General features: G+C 48.4%; 1 protein-coding gene across 1 annotated transcript in view; it reads left to right on the top strand.

Moving 5' to 3' along the window:
* Positions 1–24,368, top strand: part of bcar3 (BCAR3 adaptor protein, NSP family member) — an 89,665-nt gene that overhangs the window by 8,516 nt on the left and 56,781 nt on the right. Inside the window, exons 2-3 of the mRNA XM_042056487.1 lie at positions 7,161–7,319; positions 13,700–13,814. Coding sequence (XP_041912421.1) covers positions 7,230–7,319; positions 13,700–13,814 — 205 coding nt within the window. The 5' untranslated portion in view covers positions 7,161–7,229. The remainder of the gene's footprint in view (positions 1–7,160; positions 7,320–13,699; positions 13,815–24,368) is intronic.

Here is a 24,368-nt window from a genome sequence, read left to right as displayed (position 1 = left end):
TCATGACCCCTCTTGCTTTAGTCCTCTGCTAATTGGAGGCCATTTTGAAGATTTGTTCTTTATGATCAACCTTTTTGTATCGACTTAAAACATTTTTTTTGAAGATTTTTAAGACCCTTTGGTGGGGAATGTAGTATAAGCTTTGTGTGGGGAATGTATCCAGATGTTGAGGACCCTTTTAGTTGAATCTAAAAAATGCACATTTCCTGGCCACATCCAGGGCCCCTGTCCAGCACTGGCTCCCTTGAACCTTTGGCTCGACCCCTGGTGACACTCTCACTCACGGACAGTGTGATGTGGGCAGCTTAGCTGGCGCGGGGCGCCCTTGATGAAGCACTTCTGTCTGGTGTGAGACGGCTCTGGCGCTGACTGCTGTCTGGCACTGTTAAGGCTAATCACAATAATGGGGTTCTCTCAGGACTATGTCAAACCACGGCCAATTTCGTAGAGGAAGATCCATATATATATATGTATATATATATATATATATATATATATATATATTTATATATGTATATGTATAATATATATGTATATGTATATGGATATGTGAGATAACATGCAGCTGCTCTCTATCTTCATTTGAAATGCTTCGATTATGTTACTTTCGTTTTCTGAATAATTATTTTTACTTTGTTATGATTATTATTTAGACATGATCATTTTAGTTAATTTAATTATTTATTTACTGTAAATAGTCATTCACAACCATCTTAATTCAGTAGGCCTGTGTATTGTATTTTCATCAGAAAACGGCAGGTTTTTACAGATTAATAGATTGAGACAATGTGTGACTTTAGGAACAACACACTCTCTACACAGAGCATTACAAACAAACACAAATCCAGCAATGCTCAGTATCTGGCCAACACCCTCTCCGGGAATGGCCAATCAAAATGACCCTAATCCTGTTTAGATAAGGCAGTTCTGTCAGACACCAAACAGGACGAGGACCACAAAAGCGTCACGTTCAAAAGTTTATTTAAGGGTTGGGGGTTAAGGGGGTTCCGGGGGGGGTACAGGAGTTCCAAGAGTCTGCGTGTGTGTGTTCCCCCAGTAGCCGAACAGCGATGGCAGGAGCTGGATGATCCGGGAAGTCCTGGGGGAAGCACACACACAACAGCAATTGAAACGAAGCAGCAGTACAGTCAAGGACTAGGCGGTATTCGTAGAAGAGGGACGGAAGGCAGGTCAAGATTACCGGGGCTGGAGAACACAGAAGTAGTCGAGCGGGTCTGGGATCACAGGCAAAGAGTCAGAGGCGTTTTCCAAAACAGGCAGGTAACTGGTGCTGGTTGCAGACGATCTGACAAGTGTGGACTGAAAAGCAAGGCTTTATATACAGGACATGATGAGTGGTGAATGCAGTGCAGCTGGTAGGTTAACGAGGGTGAGGCAGAGCAGAGCAGGAACAGGTGGAGGTCATCAGACTTCAATCAGCACGTGTTACCAGGCAGAGAGAGAGCTCATGACAGAACCCCCCCCCTAAGGGACGGCCCCAGAAGTCCCCAAGAGTGACACCACGTCGGGAGGGCGGAGGGGAGCCGGTGGAGGGCTAGAATTCCTCCGAGCGGTCCGAGTGAACCTCCTCATCCTCGGAGGGAGCTGGAGGGTCGTGGACAGAAGACGGGACAGGTACCGAGACAGGGTCAGGGTCAGGCACAGGACAGGAAGCCGGGCGGGCAGGACGGTTAGGGACCCCTCTGGGGCGGCCCCTACGGATTGCAGGTTGATCAGGATGCAGACGGTGGAAGTCGGCGATGAGTGTCCGGTCCACAATCCGACTGGCTGGCACCCAGGTTCTCTCCTCAGGTCCATAGCCCTCCCAGTCGACGAGATACTGGAGGCCCCTACCTCGCCGTCTGGACCGAAGCAGGCGTCGAACGGTGTACACCAGCCCACCGTCAACGAGGCGAGGAGGAGGAGGAGGAAGCGGCACGGGGACCAGTGGGCTTTCATGCGTCGGCTTGACTTTCGAAACATGGAAAGTAGGGTGCACCCTCATGGAGGTTGGCAACTGGAGCCGGACTGCGGTTGGGCTGATGACCCTCTGGATAGGGAACGGGCCGAGGAATCGAGGTGCCAGTTTACGCGATTCCACCCGCAGTGGGAGATCCTTGGCTGACAGCCACACCTTCTGGCCAACACGGTAGGCGGGTGCTGGCGATCTTCGGCGGTTAGCCCCAGTGGCATAGCTGACAGCTGACTTGAGTAGCGTGGCACGAGCTTGTGACCAGGTACGACGGCAACGGCGGGCATAGGCGAGGGCAGACGGGCAGGACACATCTCCTTCCTGGCTGGGGAACAGGGGGGGCTGGTAGCCATACACACACTGGAAAGGTGACATACCAGTGGCAGAGCAGGTGAGGGAGTTGTGAGCATACTCTATCCACATCAGTTGTTGTGCCCAAGCCTGGGGTTTGCGAGAAACCATGCACCGCAGCGCCTTCTCCAGCTCCTGGTTTGCCCGCTCGGATTGACCATTGGACTGGGGGTGGAACCCAGAGGTGAGACTCACTGTGGCCCCTAGAAGACGGCAGAACTCCTTCCAGAATGTAGAGGTGAATTGCGGGCCTCGGTCAGAGACAACATCCCTGGGCAGCCCGTGTAGACGGAAGACATGATCAAGAACAGCCTGGGCAGTCTCTCTGGCAGATGGCAGTTTAGGGAGGGGAATGAAGTGTGCCATCTTGCTGAACCGGTCAACCACAGTGAGAATGACCGTCATCCCACCTGATGGTGGGAGGCCAGTTACAAAGTCCAAGGAGACGTGGGACCAGGGTTGTGTGGGCACAGGCAAGGGCTGGAGTAAACCAGCGGGGGGCCGAGTGGAGGACTTGTTCTGATTGCAGGTGGGGCAGGCACGGACAAATTCTCGGACATCCCTTCTCAAAGAAGACCACCAGAAGCGCTGGGCAAGGAGATGGCAGGTGCGGGCGGAGCCCGGGTGGCAGGCAAGGCGGGAGTTGTGTCCCCACTGTATGACCCGGGACCTCAAATTCTCTGGGACGAAGAGACGACCGTCTGGGCATGCACTGGGACTGGGATGGTCACGGAGGGCCTCTTGAATTTCCTCCTCGATATCCCAGGTCAGGGCAGCTACGACGCAGGGATCGGGCAGAATTGATGCAGGTTCCTGGGAAGGGGCGTCATCCTTATGAAACTGACGGGAGAGAGCGTCCGGCTTGGTGTTCCGAGAACCTGGGCGGTATGACAGGGTGAAGTTGAATCTGGTGAAAAACAAGGCCCAGCGGGACTGTCTGGGGTTAAGACGTTTGGCATTGCGGATGTATTCGAGGTTTTTGTGATCGGTCCAGACCAGGAACGGAACTGTGGACCCCTCCAGCCAGTGACGCCACTCCTCCAGGGCAAGCTTGACAGCCAACAGCTCACGGTTTCCAACATCATAATTGCGCTCTGCAGGTGAAAGCCGGCGAGAGAAAAATGCACAGGGGTGCAACTTGTTGTCCTCCTCTGCCCGTTGAGAGAGTATGGCCCCGACTCCCACGTCTGAGGCATCCACCTCGACAACGAACTGCCGGTCTGAATCCGGCATCTGGAGGATGGGGGCAGTGGTGAACCGGGCCTTGAGGGTATGAAAGGCTGTGTTGGCCCCTGGGGTCCAGAAAAAGGGGTGTTTGATGCTGGTCAGAGCTGTGAGGGGAGCGGCGACGGAGCTGTAGTTGGCAAAACCGAGGAATTGCTGCAACATCTTCCTATTCCCCGGAACTGGCCAGGAGGTAACTGCCGAGACCTTTGCGGGGTCCATCTGGATATTGCCTTCAGCGACGATGTATCCCAGGAATGACACAGTCTGAGCATGGAACTCGCATTTCTCCGCTTTGACATAGAGCGAGTTCTCCAGGAGCCGCCGAAGAACCAGCTGGACATGACGGGTGTGTTCGGACAGAGTTCTGGAGAAAATTAAGATGTCGTCCAGGTACACGAAGACGAATTTATTCAGCAGGTCCCGCAGCACATCATTCACCAGCGCCTGGAATACCGCTGGGGCGTTGGTGAGACCAAATGGCATTACCAGGTACTCATAATGGCCGGTGTGGGTGTTGAATGCAGTCTTCCACTCGTCACCCTCCCTTACTCGCACTAGGTGGTAAGCATTTCTAAGGTCCAGTTTGGTGAAAATAGTGGATCCCTGGAGCAACTCAAAAGCAGAGGTGAGTAAAGGCAGAGGGTACCGGTTCTTCACTGTGACATCATTCAGACCTCGATAATCAATGCAGGGGCGAAGAGAACCATCTTTCTTTCCCACGAAGAAGAACCCGGCACCAGCAGGAGAGGAAGACGGGCGGATGAGTCCAGCTGCCAGGGAGTCCCTGATGTAATCCTCCATAGTTTTTCTTTCAGGAGGGGATAGTGAGTAGAGGTGACCTTTGGGTGGAGCAGTCCCAGGGAGGAGATCAATGGCACAGTCGTACGGACGGTGTGGGGGCAGAGATGTGGCTTTGGTCTTGTTGAACACCTCTCGGAGGCCATGGTAACATTCAGGGACATTAGAAATGTCGGGGGCAGTGCTGGGAGGTACTGAGCCGGGGGGCAGCGCGGCAGCACGCAAACAGGTCAGGTGGCAGGCATTTCCCCACTCTTTCACAGTTCCGGAGGCCCAATCGAGGTGAGGATTGTGGAGACGGAGCCAAGGGTAGCCCAGGATTAGGGGTTGGCCTGGAGAGCTGAGCAGGTGGAAGCGGATGGTCTCTCGGTGGTTTCCTGACACCATCATTGAGATGGGGGCTGTGACGCTGGTAACTGTGCCAATTACGTGACCGTCCAGGGCCCGGGCTGGAACAGGAGTGGACAAGCGATGGCTTTCCAAGCCCAGCTGACGAGCAAGTCCTGTGTCAATAATGTTTGCTTCTGCGCCAGAGTCCACCAGGGCTGCCAGGGTGTGGGTGGAATCAGACAGGTGAAGACAGACTTGGATGAGGGGTTTACGGCTGATGGAGGGCTGAATGTTCATTGAGCTCATCCGGATTCCTCCTACATCTGGTGAGCTCCGGCTTTTGCTGGACAGGTGGCGACTCTGACCATCACCACCACAGTACAGGCACAAGTTGGAGGTGATGCGTCGCTGGCGCTCTGCAGGGGTTAGGGAGGCGCGGCCGATCTCCATCGGTTCAGACTGGTCCGGCTGGCTAGATGGTGTGGCAGGTGCGGACAGAAGGGCAGTTGGAACACTCCGTGTGCTAGTGGATGGACTCTGGCGCCCTCTCTCACGACGGCGGGCCTGGATCCTGCGGTCGATGCGGACAGCCAGAGCAATGGCTTCATCAAGAGTGGGGGGTTGATCATGGGAAACCAGCTCGTCCTTTATGTAGTCCGCCAGGCTGTGGAGGAAGGCATCCACCAATGCTTCCATGTTCCAGGAGCTCCGACTTGCCACAGTTCGAAAGTCAATGGAGTAATCCGCAACAGTCCTTCTGCCTTGGCGAATACTCATCAGGATCCGAGATGCCTCGGCTGTTGTGGATTCCAAATCGAATACCTTGAGCATCTCCTCTGCGAATAGGTTGAAGGTTGCACATGCTGGGGTCTGGCGCTCGAACTCCGCCGTTCCCCAGAGTCGAGCTCGGCCCGTCAGGTGAGTGATCACGTAACCGACCCTCGCCCCTTCAGTGGCAAAAGTCCTGGGTTGCAGGGTAAACTGGACACGGCAGCTCGTCAGGAACGCCCGTACCTGGGTTGGGTCGCCGCTGAACCGCTCTGGATTGCCGATCCTGGGTTCTGGGGCTCCGGCAGCCACGGCAGCAGTGGACTGGGCAGGAGACTCGGGTGCTGGGCCGGTGAGCAGGCTGGCTGGGGCTGGGCCGGTGGGAGCAGGCAGAGGAGAAAGGTTGGTGAGAAGTTGAATGATCATTGCAAGTTGTTGCTGTTGCTGCTGGAACTGCTGACGCTGTTGGTAGCCGGCTTGAAGTAGGGAGGCAATGTCAGCAGTGTTGCGGTTGGCCTCTCTCTCTGTCTCTTCCAGGCGTTGCATGGCGGTGGGTGGTTCTGGTTCGTCGGTTTCCATGCTGGTTCGACCGTGCGCTGGGTCCATGTTTGGTCAGATCGTACTGTCAGACACCAAACAGGACGAGGACCACAAAAGCGTCACGTTCAAAAGTTTATTTAAGGGTTGGGGGTTAAGGGGGTTCCGGGGGGGGTACAGGAGTTCCAAGAGTCTGCGTGTGTGTGTTCCCCCAGTAGCCGAACAGCGATGGCAGGAGCTGGATGATCCGGGAAGTCCTGGGGGAAGCACACACACAACAGCAATTGAAACGAAGCAGCAGTACAGTCAAGGACTAGGCGGTATTCGTAGAAGAGGGACGGAAGGCAGGTCAAGATTACCGGGGCTGGAGAACACAGAAGTAGTCGAGCGGGTCTGGGATCACAGGCAAAGAGTCAGAGGCGTTTTCCAAAACAGGCAGGTAACTGGTGCTGGTTGCAGACGATCTGACAAGTGTGGACTGAAAAGCAAGGCTTTATATACAGGACATGATGAGTGGTGAATGCAGTGCAGCTGGTAGGTTAACGAGGGTGAGGCAGAGCAGAGCAGGAACAGGTGGAGGTCATCAGACTTCAATCAGCACGTGTTACCAGGCAGAGAGAGAGCTCATGACAAGTTCCTCATATCTGTTCTGCAAGCAGCGTGACTCAGGTGTCATACATCATGCTAATGTCACCGCTATGAATCAACAGCAGATATAACTGTGCCATGCATCCCAGCAGCAGTGCTCCACAGAGCCCCAGGCTCAGTTTGGGGGCTTACTCATGAGTGTGATTTTCCTAGAAATAGAAGCATAGTAGTCAGAAAGGGAAACTCCAGATTTTGTTGTTAAGAACAGGATTAGGAGAGTGCACAACAATTATGACAATGAATGATTCCTTCATCCTAAAATCACTCATTAACCCTTACCACCCTAACCCATAGAGTTAAACCTTAGAGGTAGATAGATAGATAGATAGATAGATAGATAGATAGAGAGATAGATAGATAGAAACTTTATTTATCCCGAGGGCAATTTTAAATTTTAAGTGGTGATTTTTCAAAGATGGAGGGGGGGATAATTACCCACAATGCATCTCTGCTCAGTACAGGGGGGTAAAACCACAAACGTTCCCACATCTGTCTGATCTGTGCCTTGTGTGTCTTTCTCTCCCCTCAGGAGAGGAGTCTCCAGACTGCCCGCACCCTCCAACATCTCTACGAGAGGAGAGTGCCGGAGCGTTGGGCCATGAAGCACCTGCCAATCTCCCGCTGGCTGAGCCAACTGGGCCTGCCGCAGTACTGCCGGCTATTTGACGAGGAGTACGACGGTGTGGAGGTGAGAGCGGCCGGCGCTCGGTGGTGGGGACTTAGAATCACAAAATGACTCACTGCAGAGTGTGAAATCTACTGTGGAAATATCACCACAAAACAGTATCAGAAAAATCAGTAGAAACTTCGACATGAAATAATATTACAAGCAACTGACCAAAATAGTATTCAAACAGATATCACCACAAAACAGGTGTAGCAGGGAGAAACATCACTACAAAGCAGCGTTTATATAATCATTTCAAACAGTATTACAAAAGACTGTTATGTATTTTGTATTTTTTACGATATATTGAGCCATCATATTGACTTATCATTTAGGCAGAAGAGAGTTTTATTTCTTCAGCATACAGTAATATTTCCTTGCAGAGTGTGACTCCTAAATTCCCTTCATATTATAAAACCTGTGGAAACTCTGTCATGTGAGCAAATATGTATCCTGCATGCTATGCTAGCCAGCATGTGTAGCCAGATGAATAGCCCTGTGCTTGACAGCCAGCTTCTTGCCCAGAGAAGAGACCTGCTGCCTGCTGCGCACATGGATCTTTTCCATGAGTCTTTTTTAATCCTGCTGAGGACCGCGCGAGGCACTGTGGAGGGAGCGTTGAGGAGGGAGCGTTGAGGAGGAGGGAGCGTTGAGGAGCGTTGAGGAGGGAGCGTTGAGGAGGAGGGAGCGTTGAGGAGGGAGCGTTGAGGAGGGAGCGTTGGGGGCAGCTATGGCCTACTGGTTAGCGCTTCGGACTTGTTACCGGAGGGTTGCCGGTTCGAACCCCGACCAGTAGGCACGGCTGAAGTGCCCTTGAGCAAGGCACCTAACCCCTCACTGCTCCCCGAGCGCCGCTGTTGTTGCAGGCAGCTCACTGCGTCGGGATTAGTGTGTGCTTCACCTCACTGTGTGTTTACTGTGTACTGAGTGTGTTTCACTAATTCACGGATTGGGATAAGTGCAGAGACCAAATTTCCCTCACGGGATCAAAAGAATATATATACTATACTTCTACTTGGAGGGAGCGTTGAGGAGGGAGCGTTGTGGAGGGAGTGCTGTGGAGCGCGGTGCGCTATGTGAGGAATGTGCTAAAGTGCAGCCGCAGCCACAGCAGAGCGGATCGCGTGTGAAGTCCGGCCTGCCGAGATGATGGAGCTACATGGAGGGTGTAAACAGTAGCAGGCCATACAGCCTCCATACCCCAGTTCTCCTCACACACTTACACACACACACTCACAAACACAAACACTCTCTCTCTCTCTCTACTGATCCCAACTCTCCTTACTCAGCTACTCTCCCCACCTACCCCCCTCATCTGTCTCTCTCCCTCTCTTCACTAACCCTATCTCTCCTCACTCATTCTCTCTCTCTCACTTTTCGTCTCACAACAGAATTCACTCTCTCTCTCTCTCCCCCTCTCTTTCTCTAGACCTATTTCTTTCCCTCTTGCTTCTTTCCCTTTTCTACAGTTCTTTCTGTCTCCCATTCTTTTTCTCCCTCTGCTGCTGTCATAACTATCCCTTTCTCTCTCTCTCTTTTATCTCTTCCCCTCACTCTTGCTTTCTTCATTCCTCTCTCTCTCTCTCTCTCCCCCTCCTTCCTATTCCATTTGCCCCAGACAGGCCCCTCCATTTCTCACTAAGATACATTAGTGTTGCACTATTCAGCCTCCGAACAGCAGATTTATTACCCCACTTAGCACACACACTCTCTGCTGGGCCCCTCTGTGACGAAAGGGAGGATGGCCCTGGTGTTGAGCCATGGATCAGCACACTGACCCTCAGGTTCATGGAGATCACCTCCTCCCCATCACTGCCCATGGCTTGGAGCGCACATACACTCTTAAAACGAATGTGTTGAAAACAACACAACTTGTGTTTTTTTAACACATCTCACTGTCCAGATAGGGACAACACAGTTTGTGTTGTTTCCAACACATTGCTTTTGTTATTCGTTACACAGTATGTGCTGAAAATAACACAACTTGCATTGAAAACAACACAACTTTGTTTTTAGCACATCTCTGTGTCCAGATAGGGACAACTTAGTTTGTGTAGTTTACAACACATTCGTTTTAGTGTGTTGTAAGAGTGCAGGGATCAGATTTAAATGCTGTGTGTGCTGTGTGTTATCGCCATAAAATCCTCTCCCACACACAATTAGACACAAAATATGAGTGACCGGAGGTCTTATTTTCCATCATGGAATTAAAGGTGACCATGGGACCTAAAGACATGCCAATAAAGCCCATAACGGACTATGAAGATTGGTGAAAATGAAATAGTTTTCTCCATTTGAGCCTTACTGGGTTGGTTCATGAGGGAAACTTGCCTGAGGCAAGCATGCATCCTCCACTCATGCTGTTTCTGAGTCACGCTGCGTGTTTGTGTAGTGGGAAGGTATGCTGTCTGCTGGCTGGCCAAAATATGAGTGTAAATACTCCAGCTTCCTTCTTTACTTTCCAAAACACTCAAACTCTCTCTCTCTCCTCCTCAAATATGCCTGCCTTCCTTTTCTCCTTCCACCTCAAAACAAATGAGCCTTCCATTTCAACATCACCAGTTGTTTTCTTATTTCCAAGATTCGCCTGCACTGAGACCATAAGCCTGCAAAGGCAACTGTGCCTTTCAACCAACTATGGAAGTAGTCAACAACTAGACCTGATCTTGATCTGATCTAAACCTGATCTAAACCTGATCTAGACCTGATCTCTTTCTTCATTGGCCTGTGTCCACAGCGGTCACCTGTTTACTGTGAAACTCACCTGTCCCGTGAGTATCACGTATACAGTATGAACCCCAATGACAGACGCATTCCACCCAAACTGCGCCTCCAATAACAGGTCTAACTGTTCTCCATCAGCATGTTACAATGCAGGTGGCACAGCCTGAGCCTCAGAGGGTTACTGGTTGTTATGGAGGCATCAGCATTCCCTTCCTTATCAGGCAGTGGCCCACGCACACCGTTTCACAGGCCAAGGAGAACCTCACAAGCTCACCGGCCTTGCAGGAGAGGCTAGTTGTATTCTGCTGGCGGCCCAAGAGCTAAGTGATTTCACTCGTTCCTCTCCGCTAATCACATAAGCAGGCTGTAGTTTTCTCTCTGCCTGGAGGAGGTACGGCGAGCTAATGAAACAGCCATTACTGGCCCATTACTGCAGCAATCATGGGGGCGAAATAATGGGTTTCCTGATGAAATGTCGACCCCCACAACCCCCCACCTGTGTGTGTTTGTGTGTGTGTGTGTGTGTGTGTGTGTGTGTGTGTGTGTATGTGCACGCTTGCAGGTATTGGCAGTGTGAGCAATTACTTAACGAAGTAAACTGTTCCCAATAGATTAAAAAGTTGTTGTCGTTCTTGAAAACATTACAGGCAAGTTGTGAAAGTGGAGGAGACTGCTGATTTGATATGATAGGATGTGGGGTTTTGCCCAGGCGTTGTGTGTCACAGTGGTATTAATTCTCAGTGGGCGTCTCACGGAGACGGGGGGTCCTCGCTCCAATGCGTGACAGACTGGTGGGAGGGATGCGGGTGGATGGACGGCTGCCTCAGCCTTTGCCCGATAAGAAATCTCTGTAATAAGGGCGTAGTAATAGGGCTTGCATGCATCATCTTTTTGAAGACGAAGCAACCCCCCCCCCCACCCCCCCACCCCCCAACCACCACCACCACCACCTCACCCTTAGGGCTCTTTCTGTTACACAGACCTACATGCTTATGCAGGTCGACATCAAGCCACTTATAGCCGCAACAGAAAATAGATCATCTAACATTATCACCTGACAGTCAGTGCGTCAGACGTTCAGAACAAAACAGCAACCCCATCCTGCTGCTCCCACACGTGTGAATGTGAACAGAGAGAACCACTAGTAACCAGCAGGATGGTGCTGATAGCAGCATAGCGTTTGATTCTAGAGGAGCAGTTCAGGGTCGCTGAAGATGGGGGCTCTTTTCACCGTGGCAGGTCATTCTCTGGTGGACAAGGCCATAAGCACCAATAGGGTTCCTCCACCCCTGCCAGACAGAGGGACACGGAGGGTTGAGAAAGAGGAGAGAGAGAGAGAGAGAGAGGTAGATTGAGGAAAAGAGGGCGAAAGAGACAGAAACAGAACAAGTAAGAAAGGGAGAGAGAGAGAGAGAGAGAGAGTGCACAGGAAAGCACTGCTAGCACACAGGACGGACACCAACCCTCAATTCTAACTCCCCTCTCCTCACACACGCACACTCACCAACCCCCCCACCCCCATAACAACCGCCCCCCTCCCTCAGTGACACTGGGTTTGGAGACAAAGAGAGAGAGAATGTTGTAGTGATGAGAGAGATCCCGTGTGTGATGCAGCGGGCTGAGAGAGCAGAGTGTGGAGATAAGACAGACAAAGCGCTTAATGCAGCATGGCCCTCTGGCTCTGGAGTCTTTAAAACAACCCGCGTGCACCTCACTGATCTTCAGCCCGCTCTCATAACAGCAGCGGAACACACACACACACACACACACTCACACATACACACACATACACACACACATAGTGCTGTCCTCTCTCATAACTCCTCCAACGACAACAACAGGCACACAAGTCCCCTCTTACAACACCAGCAACAGCAACACACACACACACACACAGACACTGAAGTCACCTCTCCAAACACCAGCAATGACAACAATACACACGCACACTGAAGCCCCCTCTAAGCAGTCACACTTGCTCATGAGAACGGACGTTTGGTATGAATTGTTATCAGTAGCCTACATGGCTATTATGTGAGGTTTGCTTAACTTAAAATCACACTACAAAAATCATGTCTTGAAATGAAAAAAACATACGATTACCAAAGTGAAGTTTCATCATATCAGATAACCCCACTGCTTTTACTCACAATGTAGAAGCCATATATCTTACTGTAATTGAACACAGTGTTCAGCATGTTGTGATGGAGTAGAGCTTTTAAAGCACTCCCTCTCTGCAGTGAGTAAGTGTGTTTTTCTTCGGTCACAATCTCAGAGGCATGCGAGTTCGGAGTGTCGGACAGCAGAAAATAGCCCACGACCTACAATTTAGCTGTTTTGTCTCACGGAGAAACAATGAGCATTGGAACGCAACAGAGAAACAAAGTGGTGTTTTTGTTCGACACCAAGAATGTATTGTTTAGGAAGCCTGGTGGGAGAGAGCCGGGGTTTGAAGTGCGGTCGGTCGGCGGGTAATTACAGACAGTGTGCCCCTTCCTTTTGGGAAGCGGGTGGAGACCAGGGGCGTGCGGGCGTGAGTTCTTTACTTAGAGAGAACTGGTCAGGTAGAATGCACCAGTGGTGCCCGTCAGACGGAGGCGTAAGCAGCGCGTCTCCTCTCTGCTTCCTTCTGCCGGTCTGCGCTGAATAGCAGCTGACCCAGGAGTTGAACTGGTCCCAGTATGGCTCTGATCTTACTCTGATCTTACTCTGATGTGGCCCTAGTCTGGCACAGATCTGTGATGCCTATTGAAACTTTAGACTTTAATGACTTTAACCTTATTGTCCTCGAGAGGCATTAAGACACAACGCTACATTAAAATACAACAGAAACACATTAATAAATCAATAAATAAAACACAGTAAATAAGTTAGTAAATACATTGCACTTCCTCTATGTATAGGCCTACACATATGATAAATCAATGGTGAGTAGAATACATATTTTGGAGAGGATCGTAGAGAAAAGTTTGAACAACTTCAGGTTGGGTCATTTTTTCTGGATTCACAGAAAGCACACATACTGCTACGGTACAGCATGCCTCCTCTCTGCGCCGCCACTCTCACTATAGCCTGCATTGTGCTTGACCCCATGGCATGGTTCAGTCCTGCATCTGCCCGGACTCAAACTCATGATAGCAGCACCTCCGGATTGGGAGGTGAGCGTGCTAGCAAGTCAGCTAAAACTCATGGGTGCTAGCATCACTTACTAGCACATCTGTTAGGGTGTTGGGACGGAGGTTTACTTAACGTACATACTTTACAGCTATCGCACCAGCTTGCTACCTGGGGAATAGATCTGATATGGGTGGGGTGGGGATGTGGTGTGGGGTGTGGATGTGGTGTGGGTGGGGTGGGTATGTGGCCCTGGTCCGGCACGGATATGGAATGGCAGTGGATTACTATGCAGAGATAGGACAACAACTCCAAGGTCACTGGGTTGACTCCTCAAGAGCACATCTAATAATGAAATGTAAAACGGTTGTCCCTTTCTGTTTGATGTCTGAATGAATAAATATAACTTTCAATCAAAAGAGGTTTGTGATATGAGATCATTTGTCTTACTTCTCTCTCTTTCCCTCTCTCTCTCTCTCCTACTCTGTCTCTCCATCCCTCTTTCCTTCTACCCCCCCCCCCCCCTCTCTCTCCCCCTCTCTCTCTCTCTGTCTCTCTTTCAGGACTTGCTGCACCTGACAGAGCTGGACCTGCTGGAGCTGGGTGTCCATAACCACGTCCACCGCATCCACATTCTGTCCAGCATCCAGCTGCTGCAGGAGAGAGAGAGAAGGAGAGGTCAGTGCCCGCCCCGCTCACAAACACGGTCCTGTGATTGGGTATGTTGTGGAACAGCAGTGGTGTCACCACCTGATAATCGCTAAACCGGCCAATCAGTAAACCTAGGTTTGATTTCCCAGCCGGCTGTTGCGAATCCGTGTTACTTTGGAGAGACTGAAAATATACAAATCCACTGACCTGAAAGGACACTGAGTGCAAGTAGTTGCTTCCTACCGTCTGTTCAGAAGCACTGACCAAACTATGTTTTGGTGTCGCAGGTTTCACCTCCAACAGTTTCCATGTCGGCTGTTGGTGTGCTGCCTTGCAGTTGGCTCTTGGGCACATGAGGAGAAATGTGAATGACAGTTGGGGGGAAGAGAAGCAAACACAGTAACACTATGAATAGAGGGGATGCATCCACTCAGAAAACCTCTGTTGATTGGCACATTGACTAATTGTCTGGCATCGTCTGGCATTAGAGATGAGAGAGAGGGGGGGAGGGGGGAATGAGAAAGCTGCTGCTCGTATTACAAAAGAAACACACAGACCGCAGGGAGGGCTATCCGGTGTGTGTGTGAGAGAGAAAAGAAATATATCTGCTGTTTCCCTCCAAGAATCACAGGGCTGAGAAAACACCATCGGTCCCTTATCGGTCTCATTAGGGCCGTCTGGGCTGCAGGCCGTCTCCCATCTGGCCTGGTCATGCTGCCCCTGCGATGGCCTGTTTGTGTGGGGTATCTGGCACAGCTGAGGGGTCTAGGTGCATAGCAGCAATCACTCATCCTCTGGTTATCTTGTATGTGCATGTAAGGTGGGGCTTAGAGAGGTTCCCCTTTCACTGTAAAGTGCTTTAGGTGCCTTGAAAAATGCTATATAATGATTTATTTATTGTCACTCTAAGCCTCTTATTGCAGTGTGACTTGGATGTTATTCCTCTCTTGTAAGTGGGTTTGGATAACAGTATCAGCTAAATTAATACATGTAAATGTATAATGTATTCATCACTGTAGTGAACTAGAGCAGTGCTACGTGTCAAACAGGGAATAGGGCTCAACATTTCTCAATGTAGTAAAATGTGTTACAGATATGAATGAGTAACACAAGGATGTGTGTGTGTGTGTGTGGGAGCAACACAAACACGTTTCACTATGCCCACACAGTAACCCTGTCATTACTATGGGAGGTGAGCACATGGAAGTGCATGGGTGTGGGTGCATAACCGGCTGCAGATGTGGAAGGTGTTGAGGGGTGAGAGACAGCTATGTGACACTTGAGTGTGGTGATGCAGTTGTTTTGTAAATGTGTGGTGGACTGTGGTTGAGCATGTTGCCAGAGATGATCAGACTTCTGGCTTTTGCATAACCCTCCTGACTGACCATGGGGCCACAGTCACTAGGGTGTGTTTTTTAGGAGCAGGTCAGTTTATCCCTGGTGAACCAGTCTGTTTCCTTGCAGGACAGCCTGCAAATAAAAGGTGTTTTGTTTTCTCACAGAAAGAGTTTTCTAACACTGGAGTATGATGTTGTTTTGTATGATGATGTTGTTTTGTAAGTGTCTGGAGCTGAGTTTGAGATGAGCAAGTCTCTGGCTCTTATGTGGTTTATCTCCTCCTCTCTGACCACAGAGCACAGTCTGCTGGTGTGTTTTTAGGAACAGATCAGTCAGTTTCTTACTGGTGTATTGCAGGATAGTCTGTCACTTGAAGGTCCTGTGGGTTGAGAAATGGGCCTCTCACTCTGGATTATAGTGTATTTACTAGTTTGTCAGTGTGTGGAGGACTGTGACTGACCAGGCTGTCAGAAATTAGCTAACCTCTGGCTGAAACATTGTTCTGCCACTCGTGGTTATCGTTTTGGGTCAAGCGTGCTTGGTGGTGTTGAATGAGGACAGTATGGTAGTAGCTACCCAGACAGGAGCTTCCGCTGATGGCAGGATGAATGGATCTGTTTTCCCAGATCAGGAATGAAACTGAACGCACATGCTATCAGTGATAGAAGTTTTCTATCAGGGATACTGTAGTAGTTTTTCTTTCTGCTCTGGGGCTAAGTACTTTCTGTCCTTTGCAGGTCAGTGAACGGCACTATTCTGTGTGCTAGACTGTTGGCACTAGCTCACGTTCTGGTTTAGAGTAAGTTCTATCCCCTCACCTTCAGAGCTGTAAATCTACATTGTCACATTGACAAGAAAGAGTGTTGTGTTTTGTTTTTGCCTGGAGATGAGAGAAAACATAGGACAGCTGTTTTTACAAGGTGTTCTCCTGAACAAGCTGCTGAAATACTGTAGCACATCCTTACCAGGAGCTCAGCTGCAAGTCATGAAGGGGAGATAACACCCCTCGGTAGCGTTTAGGGATTAGTGTGATAAGAAGGGACCTATCATCGTCCACATCAGACTGCTTGGAACAACAGTGACGGAACACACAGAAGCACACTCACTCATTTACTGTAAACACAGAAAACACAGAGACTGTGTCATGCACGGACTTGCTTCCTCTTGTACCACACACACACTCACACACACTTCTCTCCCCTCTCCTCCTCTCCCACCATCAACCCAAACTCTGTAGGCTTGCTGCTCCACTCTAACTCTACGTCTGTGTTTGTGTGTGTGTGTGTGTGTATCTGTGTGTGTGTGTGTGTATGTGTGTGGAAAGGTGTTGACAAATGGAGGACCACCTGGTGATTATAGGTTTCTTGACTCTGCCACGGGTCCCATGATGGCCCTCCCCCCTGTGTGTGTGTGTGTGTCTGTGTTTCTCTGTGTGTGTTAGTGTGTGTGTGCATATGTGAGCCTGGATGCGCATGTGAGAGTGTCCTTAGTGTGTGTGTGTGTATGTGTGTGAAGAGGGGTTGACACGTGGAGGTCCACCTGGTGATTATAGGTTTCTTGACTCTGACACGGGCCCTCTACCCCTGTGTGTGTGTGTGTGTGTGTGTGTGTGTGTGTGTATACGGACGGCCGCCTCCCCCTGAGGCTCCAGCCCACCATATGTAATTAAGTCTTAAAGCTGTGTAGGCTAAGCCCTGGGATGGACTGCAGGCAGGCTGCTGCTTGTTTCGCTGGTTTGACTCTGCAGCAGCAGCATCTCTATGCTAGCTCTGTAGCATCTCTCAACTAGCTATATATTGCTGCAGTGTCTCTCAGCTAACTATGTAGCGCTGCAGCATTTCTCGGCTAGCTGTGTAGTACTGCATCATCTCTCTGTTAGCTATTTTTATGCTCTGTGAATGCACCGTTTGAGTATAACACATAACAGTTGCAAAACAAATATCCTCAACAGATAGATAACAGACACATAAGAAAGATCTTTGCCAATCTTAGCTAAAGATCTAATCTTTACAGAATATTGTAGTTCAGGGGGAGCTCCTCTCATAATGTCATAATAAATCATGCAGTATCTTAAGACAGCCCCTTTACCTATTTAGACAGACCAGCAGCAGAAAAGATATTTTTACAGCAAGCCAATAGCCAATACAACAGAACTACACTACTCTACAGCCAGGGCAAAGGCCTACTACTTGTTGAATGTTGCTCAGTGTGTAGGCCTACTTGATAAGTGCTCTTCATTTCCTCTTAACGCCGGTGCACACGACGCCGGTTTTTGTGAAACCGGTGAGGTTTTATTAACGGTTAAGCTTTGCATGTACACGATGCCGGCAGTTTAGGAGACTGAAACCGATAGCTTTTGAAACCGGCTTCCGAAGTGGGAACTTTTGAAACCGCCGGCTAACTTTCGCCGTGTAGACGCCTGTAGGTGCGAAGCCGGCAACTTTATGACGACATAGCCCCACCTCTCAACTCAGCCACAGCACTCGCCCTGACATGTTGCTTGTCAAAACAAACCAATAACAAAACAATAAAATAACAATTTATTTATCATATTAAAATGTTTTTCTTTCCCCTGTCATGATTTATGTGCACAGTGTAGCCTATCAGCCTTTAGTGGCTAAGTTAGAAGCACACATTAGCTTACTGCATGTTAGTGTTTTCTCCAGTGGTGCTCAGACCTAATGTAATGCGTAGGCTAAGCATTTGAAATTTCACATAGCAGTCACATACCTTGAAAATGAACTTTATTAGTTTAACAGTTGAATTGAAAACCGAATTGTCTGTAGTCTCCTTATTTCATGCGACTGCTTAACCAGAGCACTTATTAGACATTCTCTGGCTTAACAAACGGTTTTAACAATGTTTTCTTCTACGCGATTCACGCGAAATTATCGTGAATCTTCTGCACAGCGGCGCCATCGACTGGTCTGGCATATGCACTACAGCACATTTAGCCGGTTACACCTCTGTGTGTACACGCGAGGTTTTTTCTCGCCGTAGTCGTTAAATGTGTGAAAGCGGTAAGAGAAAATCCACCCGGCGGTGTCGTGTAAACGGCCTCTTAGGTGAATAGAAGATGAATAGGCTGGAGTTCTCCTCAGGGTTGTGTATTGTTATTTGGAGCGGTGGGATGTTTGTGGAATCAGTGGGCACTGATAGCTAATCTTCTCCTTCACACCTGGGAGAGTTTATGCTAACTGCTGGAGGCTGTCACCTTTCGCCACTTCCTGAGTGTAAAATGTGTCACACACACACACACATACACACACACAGAGAGAGAGAGAGAGAGACAGATGTGCATAAGATCTAAGATCAGGGGTCTAGGTTTTGTCTTTAATGTTATTTAAATAACATGAATGTCCTACCATAAGACACTAACTCATACAGTACGTTTCTAAGGTGAAAATTTTGTCCTGACCCTGTTTCCCCTTGTTTGAATTAAGACGATACATCTGCAGCAATGATGCAAATATTTATTCATGTTTATAAACACAACTCGCAAATGAAAAACAGGCTCAATTACAACATAAAAGTGTATTAGTGTAAAGAAAGTCAGTATGTTAAGTGTTGTGCGTGCGTGCATGCGTAGGTGCCAGCGTGCGTGCGTACATGCTCGCATGTGTGTGTGTGCGTGCTTACATATGTGTATACAGCATGTCCTTTGAGTGAAAAGTTAACTGTCTCGTAAGCCACTGCCAATAGCTTTTAGCCAAAAATGCAAGCCCACATATTTAGACAGACACCCTATGGCTGAGCTAAATGTGGCAGCCAAACTACTGGTTTTCCGCGGGCCTGCAGCAGCGTACCATTAAATGGGTGGTTGGCATGGTGCCTTCCCTCCTATTACTACAGATTGTGGATTTGTATGCCTGAGTGGGACGGTTTGGAATCCACCCACACGGGACAAGTGCATCTCACTGACAGCACTGGTTGCACTGTTTGCACACAATGCGCGCGATACAGGGCTTATCCTAATTACATTATTCATGCTTGGCTGAACCCCAGCCCGTCAGTAAAGGAAGTTTTATATGACAGGAGATTCAACAGGGCTAATAAATCAAACAGATGGGCTGAGGTTAACTGGTTTTAAAATGTTTAATGTGCAAGTTCACTATTGTTAGACCACAGAAGGATTCTCGATTGGGATTTTATGACAGAGCCGAGTCCTTCTATAGATGGGAGTGAGATCCAGTGTGGTTTGGCTGAGGGAGAAGACTTCCGTGGGAAGTAGACGCACGGCCTCCAATGATCGTCTGTGAGGCGGATGTTGAACTGAAGTGTCAGGCAGCTGAGAAGAGCAGCCTAGAGTTTCCTCTGTGAGGAGTCACATGGAGTGGGGCAGTGGAAAGGTCCGAAGGCAGTGGCTGGACACGGTCCCCTCCAAACCAAGTTTCTCTCCTTTATACCACAAATACAAACAACAACACAAACACACAAACACACAAATGCGCACACACACACACACACACACACACACACACACACACACACACACACACACACAGGCATAAACACCTACACATAAACACATACAGACACATGCAAGCAGAAGCAGACACACACAAACAATTCCTCTTGGCAGCTTCAGCCACAGTTGAAAACACTTTCTCTCCAACAGAAACACAGCTGACTTCTAAAACCTTCACCTCAGCCAAATATAGTGTAAGGCTGTCAATGCTTAGCAAAATACAACCACATCATGGACCTTCATTAGGCCAGACGCTGCTATTTGTGTGTCATCATTGCCACTAAGACACGTTGGTATGATAATATCTCACGCTCTTGGCCAAAGGCAGATCCCAGGCTCTGTGCATAAACAGACGCAGGGGCAGCAGCACCTGAGTTCCCCCGTCTGCAGTGTACTGCCCTGCCAGGGCACCTTTCACAGCCTCAACCCTCACCCTGGCCCCCATAGAGCAGCACAGACTTATTGTTTAAAAATAAACTATTAGTTTTTAAGACATTTTTTTCTAAGCATTTTTTCATGTATTGAACTCAGGGAATGTTTTGTACAGTACACTTTTCAAATAAAAAGTTTATTTATAATGTGTATAATATTATATATAATGTAATAAACATAATAATATAATAATAGATAATAAACATTTGTTAACACATTTCTTTCTTTCTTTATTTGTCCATTCATTCCTTTTGGTAACTTCTTTATTTTCAGTCGCTCCAGGTATTAGTCAAACTTTAACGTTCTGCCTGTGCCACTTACTCTTTGTGGACTCTTGCTCAGCCCTTCCTTGTTCCTCTTCCAGTGTGCGGACATCCCCTCGCTGACAGGCTCTCAGTAACGTGAGAGGCTAGATGACTAGTTGGCCGCATGTCAGTGAGACCTGCCGATACACTGTCCGTCGTTTGTCCCCGACGGAGAACATGAGTTTCCATGGTGAGAAGATTCCACATGGTGAACTTGTGAGCTGGAGATCCAAAGATAGCCCAGCTGTCAATGGCAGCCTGAGTGCTGGAATTTCCATGAATTACAGTACAGCCCACATAGCTCGTATGCTAAGCAACCGCCATCCTCTCTTATAGCATAACATGACAGGTAAATATCAAGGGCGTAGGTTTGGTCTCAGCATTGGTGTGGACACACCCCCAACTCCTTTTGTCACAATATCAACATTATTGTTTCAATACCAATAGCAAGTGAAAAATCTTGATTACGATACTTTTGTTTTAAATTTTTTTTTTTTTTAAATATTTGGTTTGGGCGCCCCCACCACCTTGACGCCATCAGTAATATTGAATATTATGTGATCATTTACATCAGTGGCAATCATAGAATTTGATTGACCCTCCATACACACACAGAAAGTGATGGTTGTCATAGGTTTTCATATTTTGGAATTCATATGAACTTTTTATTGTTATTACTAATAGCTAAACATATTTAGTAATTTGAATACATCATATTGATATTTAAATGATAACTTTTCTTTAATATCATCACATTTGTGGTCTGTAAGTCTAATTGAGTGCCTGTCACTTTAAGAGGAACGTAACGCAATTCAGTCTCACGGTTTTAAGCTAGTGGAAAATAGTTTCGCATAGTGCATATGTAGATTCAATTCATCATGTTTGCTATGTCATTAGATAAAATGAATGTTCAAATAAACAAGTCAAAGTCAAAGAAAATCTTTCTGGGATGAGATCATAGATGAGATAAGTGTCTCGTGATGTTCATTTCTATGAGTATGGAAATGTACCATAGTTTATGTTTTATTTCTTTGCATTGTGCAGGCTACATTCACAAATACATTAGCCTACATAAACAGAATAGGAACAGGAAAATGTCTCGGATCCATTGTTTATTGCGACTGCAAGATTGGTAGCCCAACAGTCAATGACATGATAACTTTTATTCTGTGCTTTATGCGACTGTCCTGCAGCACACCCTTATTCAACATGACTCCTAACCTTGGTTGAACGATTACAGAAGCTAGGTTTAGCTGTGACAATATCCTGGGTAATATCCTAACAGTTAATGCTATTTTCCACAGTAAAATCCGCATTTGAAAGCCTGGTCACCAGTTGCCAGTTTTTATGGCTAGTTACTTTGCCTATTAGACTCTGCATAATGAAAAAGCTTTGAATGTTCCTTTTCTTCTTTGGTGGCATAGCTGATCTACAAAGCACCAAAAGGGGCAAATGTGCATGCTGAAGGGCAAAGGGAATATTACAAATCTTTAAAACTGGCCTTTTAGGGTTATGTATTGGTAGACATCCCTGATAACTTATACCGACACAGTCGCTCACTTTTCTGCCAGTGTCATCACAAAGTGAAGTAGGCCTATGCTATGCTTTGACGCTGTTGTGCGTGTCAGATAACCCCCTTCGGTTTCAGCCAATCAAATTACAGTGTTTCTTTTACTGTCGTCCTGGCCGTCGGAAAAGCACAAAGGAGTTCGCTAAAATATTGGTGGGGACATTTTTGTCATCTCAAAATACTGATTAGGACTAGTCCCTAGCGTCCCACCCTAAACCTACGCCCATGGTAAATATTAAGAACACACACAGTGGCCCACTGGTTAGCACTCTGTAACCGGAGGGTTGCCGGTTCGAGCCCCGACCAGTGGGCCGTGGCTGAAGTGCCCTTGAGCAAGGCACCTAACCCCTCACTGCTCCCCGAGCGCCGCCGTTGAAGCAGGCAGCTCACTGCCGGGATTAGTGTGTGCTTCACCTCACTGTGTGTTCACTGTGGGCTGTTTGTGTTTCACTAATTCACCGGTTGGGTTAAATGCAGAGACCAAATTTCCCTCACGGGATCAAAAAAGTATATATACTTATACTTATACTATACACAGTAGAAAAACGTTTGATGTGTTTTGACGGTTTCTTTTTATATGTTTCTTGAGCTTTCTTGAATTTGTTGGACTTTCTGTAGAACTGTTGTGGCAGTGCTCTTGGCATAAAGTCAGAGAGAGATTTCTTAACCGTTAACTTAGAAACTCATCACATGGTTTCGGTTTGAAGTGAACTATGCCAAGGGTTGGGTCGGGGACGATTAAAAAGAACAGTTTACATTTTATACACTGATAAGCTGTCCTGATCTTCCGCTCAACCTTTGCAGTGAAGACGGAAGAGAGACATGCCACACGTTCCTTTCCCAGAACAAAAATACGAGCCGTTCTTCCTTGAGGAACTCTGTAACGCAATCGGCCCGTAACTATCATAGACCACAGGGTTTCTTTTTGGTAGTGTTTGTGCACTCCAGTTGTTTTAATCATTTTTTACCATCAGGGTGTGTGGAGATGAGTTATAGTGTAAGAATTCTGACTCATATTCAGAGCAGATGAATTGCACAGTAGTAGTTTGTAGCACAGCGTCACCAGAAGGCCTCCCAACGGATGAGGTTATGGGAGGTGTTCCAAAACCGGCTCTTGCTCCGAGGCTGAGGCAGGCACTGATACTTTAACTGTCTTTAATCTTTAACACACACACACACACACACACACACACACACACACACGCTTTAACCCGGCCTATTTTAAAGAGATCTGCAGCCCACAGGGTCCATGTGTGGCTTTTTGGAAGAGGGGTCAAACGAGCTAGAGAAGAGTGGATGAAGGAAGAGAGAGAGAGAGAGAGAGAGTGGGTGGGAGGGGTAAGGGTGTTACAACGCTCCCCAGCCCCTGTGTGGGGTGTGCAGGTGGTCAGGTGGCCTGGTAAGGAGCTAAGGTGCCTGGGGACACTCAGGGCTCATTAGATTAGGGTGTGTGCGTGCGCGCGCGTGTGTGTGTGTGTGTGTGTGTAAGTGTGAGTATGTGTGTGTGTGTGTGTGTGTGTGTGTGTGTGTGTGTGTGTGTGTGTGTAAGTGTGAGTATGTGTGTGTGGGTTCATGTGGGTGGGGGGATTCTACGCTGCATCACGAGTGACTGTCAGGTTCCGCAGGACAAGACTGGCCTGTAAACTGAGCAGACACAGCAGGAGAAACGAAAGATTGAAACACACACATGTATGGGTACGCACACACATGCGTGCGCACACACACACACTCCTTATGTCACCAATGTCAACCTGTCAACCTGTGTTTCTCTGGGGCAGGCACAGTTTGTCAGTGCTTGACTCTCGTGAAAGCTCAGATCCATAAGAGAATGTGCTCAGGGCAATAGGAACAGAAGCCAGTGTGTCATGGTGTGTGCGGGACGCCTTTCAGGCCTGTGGACGACCATGGTGTGTGCAGGACACCTTTCAGGCCTGTGGACGACCATGGTGTGTGCAGGACACCTTTCAGGCCTGTGGACGACCATGGTGTGTGCGGAACACCTTTCAGGCCTGTGGACGACCATGCGGGTGTGTGTGCAAAGCCTACAGTAGCATAGAGGTAAACAGCCTAGGCAAACATTACTGGTCCTTTCACTGAAGGAGTTTACTACTGTGTGTGCCTGCTTGTAAGGACTAGCCAGGAAGGAACACACACACACACACACACACCCCCACACACTTGGGGTTGTTTGTTACCATCAGAAGACAATGAAGAGGGATAACAGGACAAAGAGTCAGGGAAAAGTGAGCTTGTCTCTGCTAACAGGAGATAGCTGGAACTTGGGCAAACACACACACACACACACACACACACATTCTAATGCGTCTGGATTCTCGTCTTTTATGTAGCGGTAAATACTCTAGGCGTAACTTCTTGTGTCTGCATGCACATCTGCCACCCAGACTGCAGCTCACAGACAGACAGTGACTGTAAGAGTATCCGTGAGTATCCGTGAAGCGCAACCCAAG

This window comes from Alosa sapidissima, chromosome 12 (genome assembly GCF_018492685.1).
Source record: "Alosa sapidissima isolate fAloSap1 chromosome 12, fAloSap1.pri, whole genome shotgun sequence".
Classification (NCBI taxonomy): domain Eukaryota; kingdom Metazoa; phylum Chordata; class Actinopteri; order Clupeiformes; family Clupeidae; genus Alosa; species Alosa sapidissima.
This window is presented reverse-complemented; position numbering and strand designations above follow the sequence as displayed.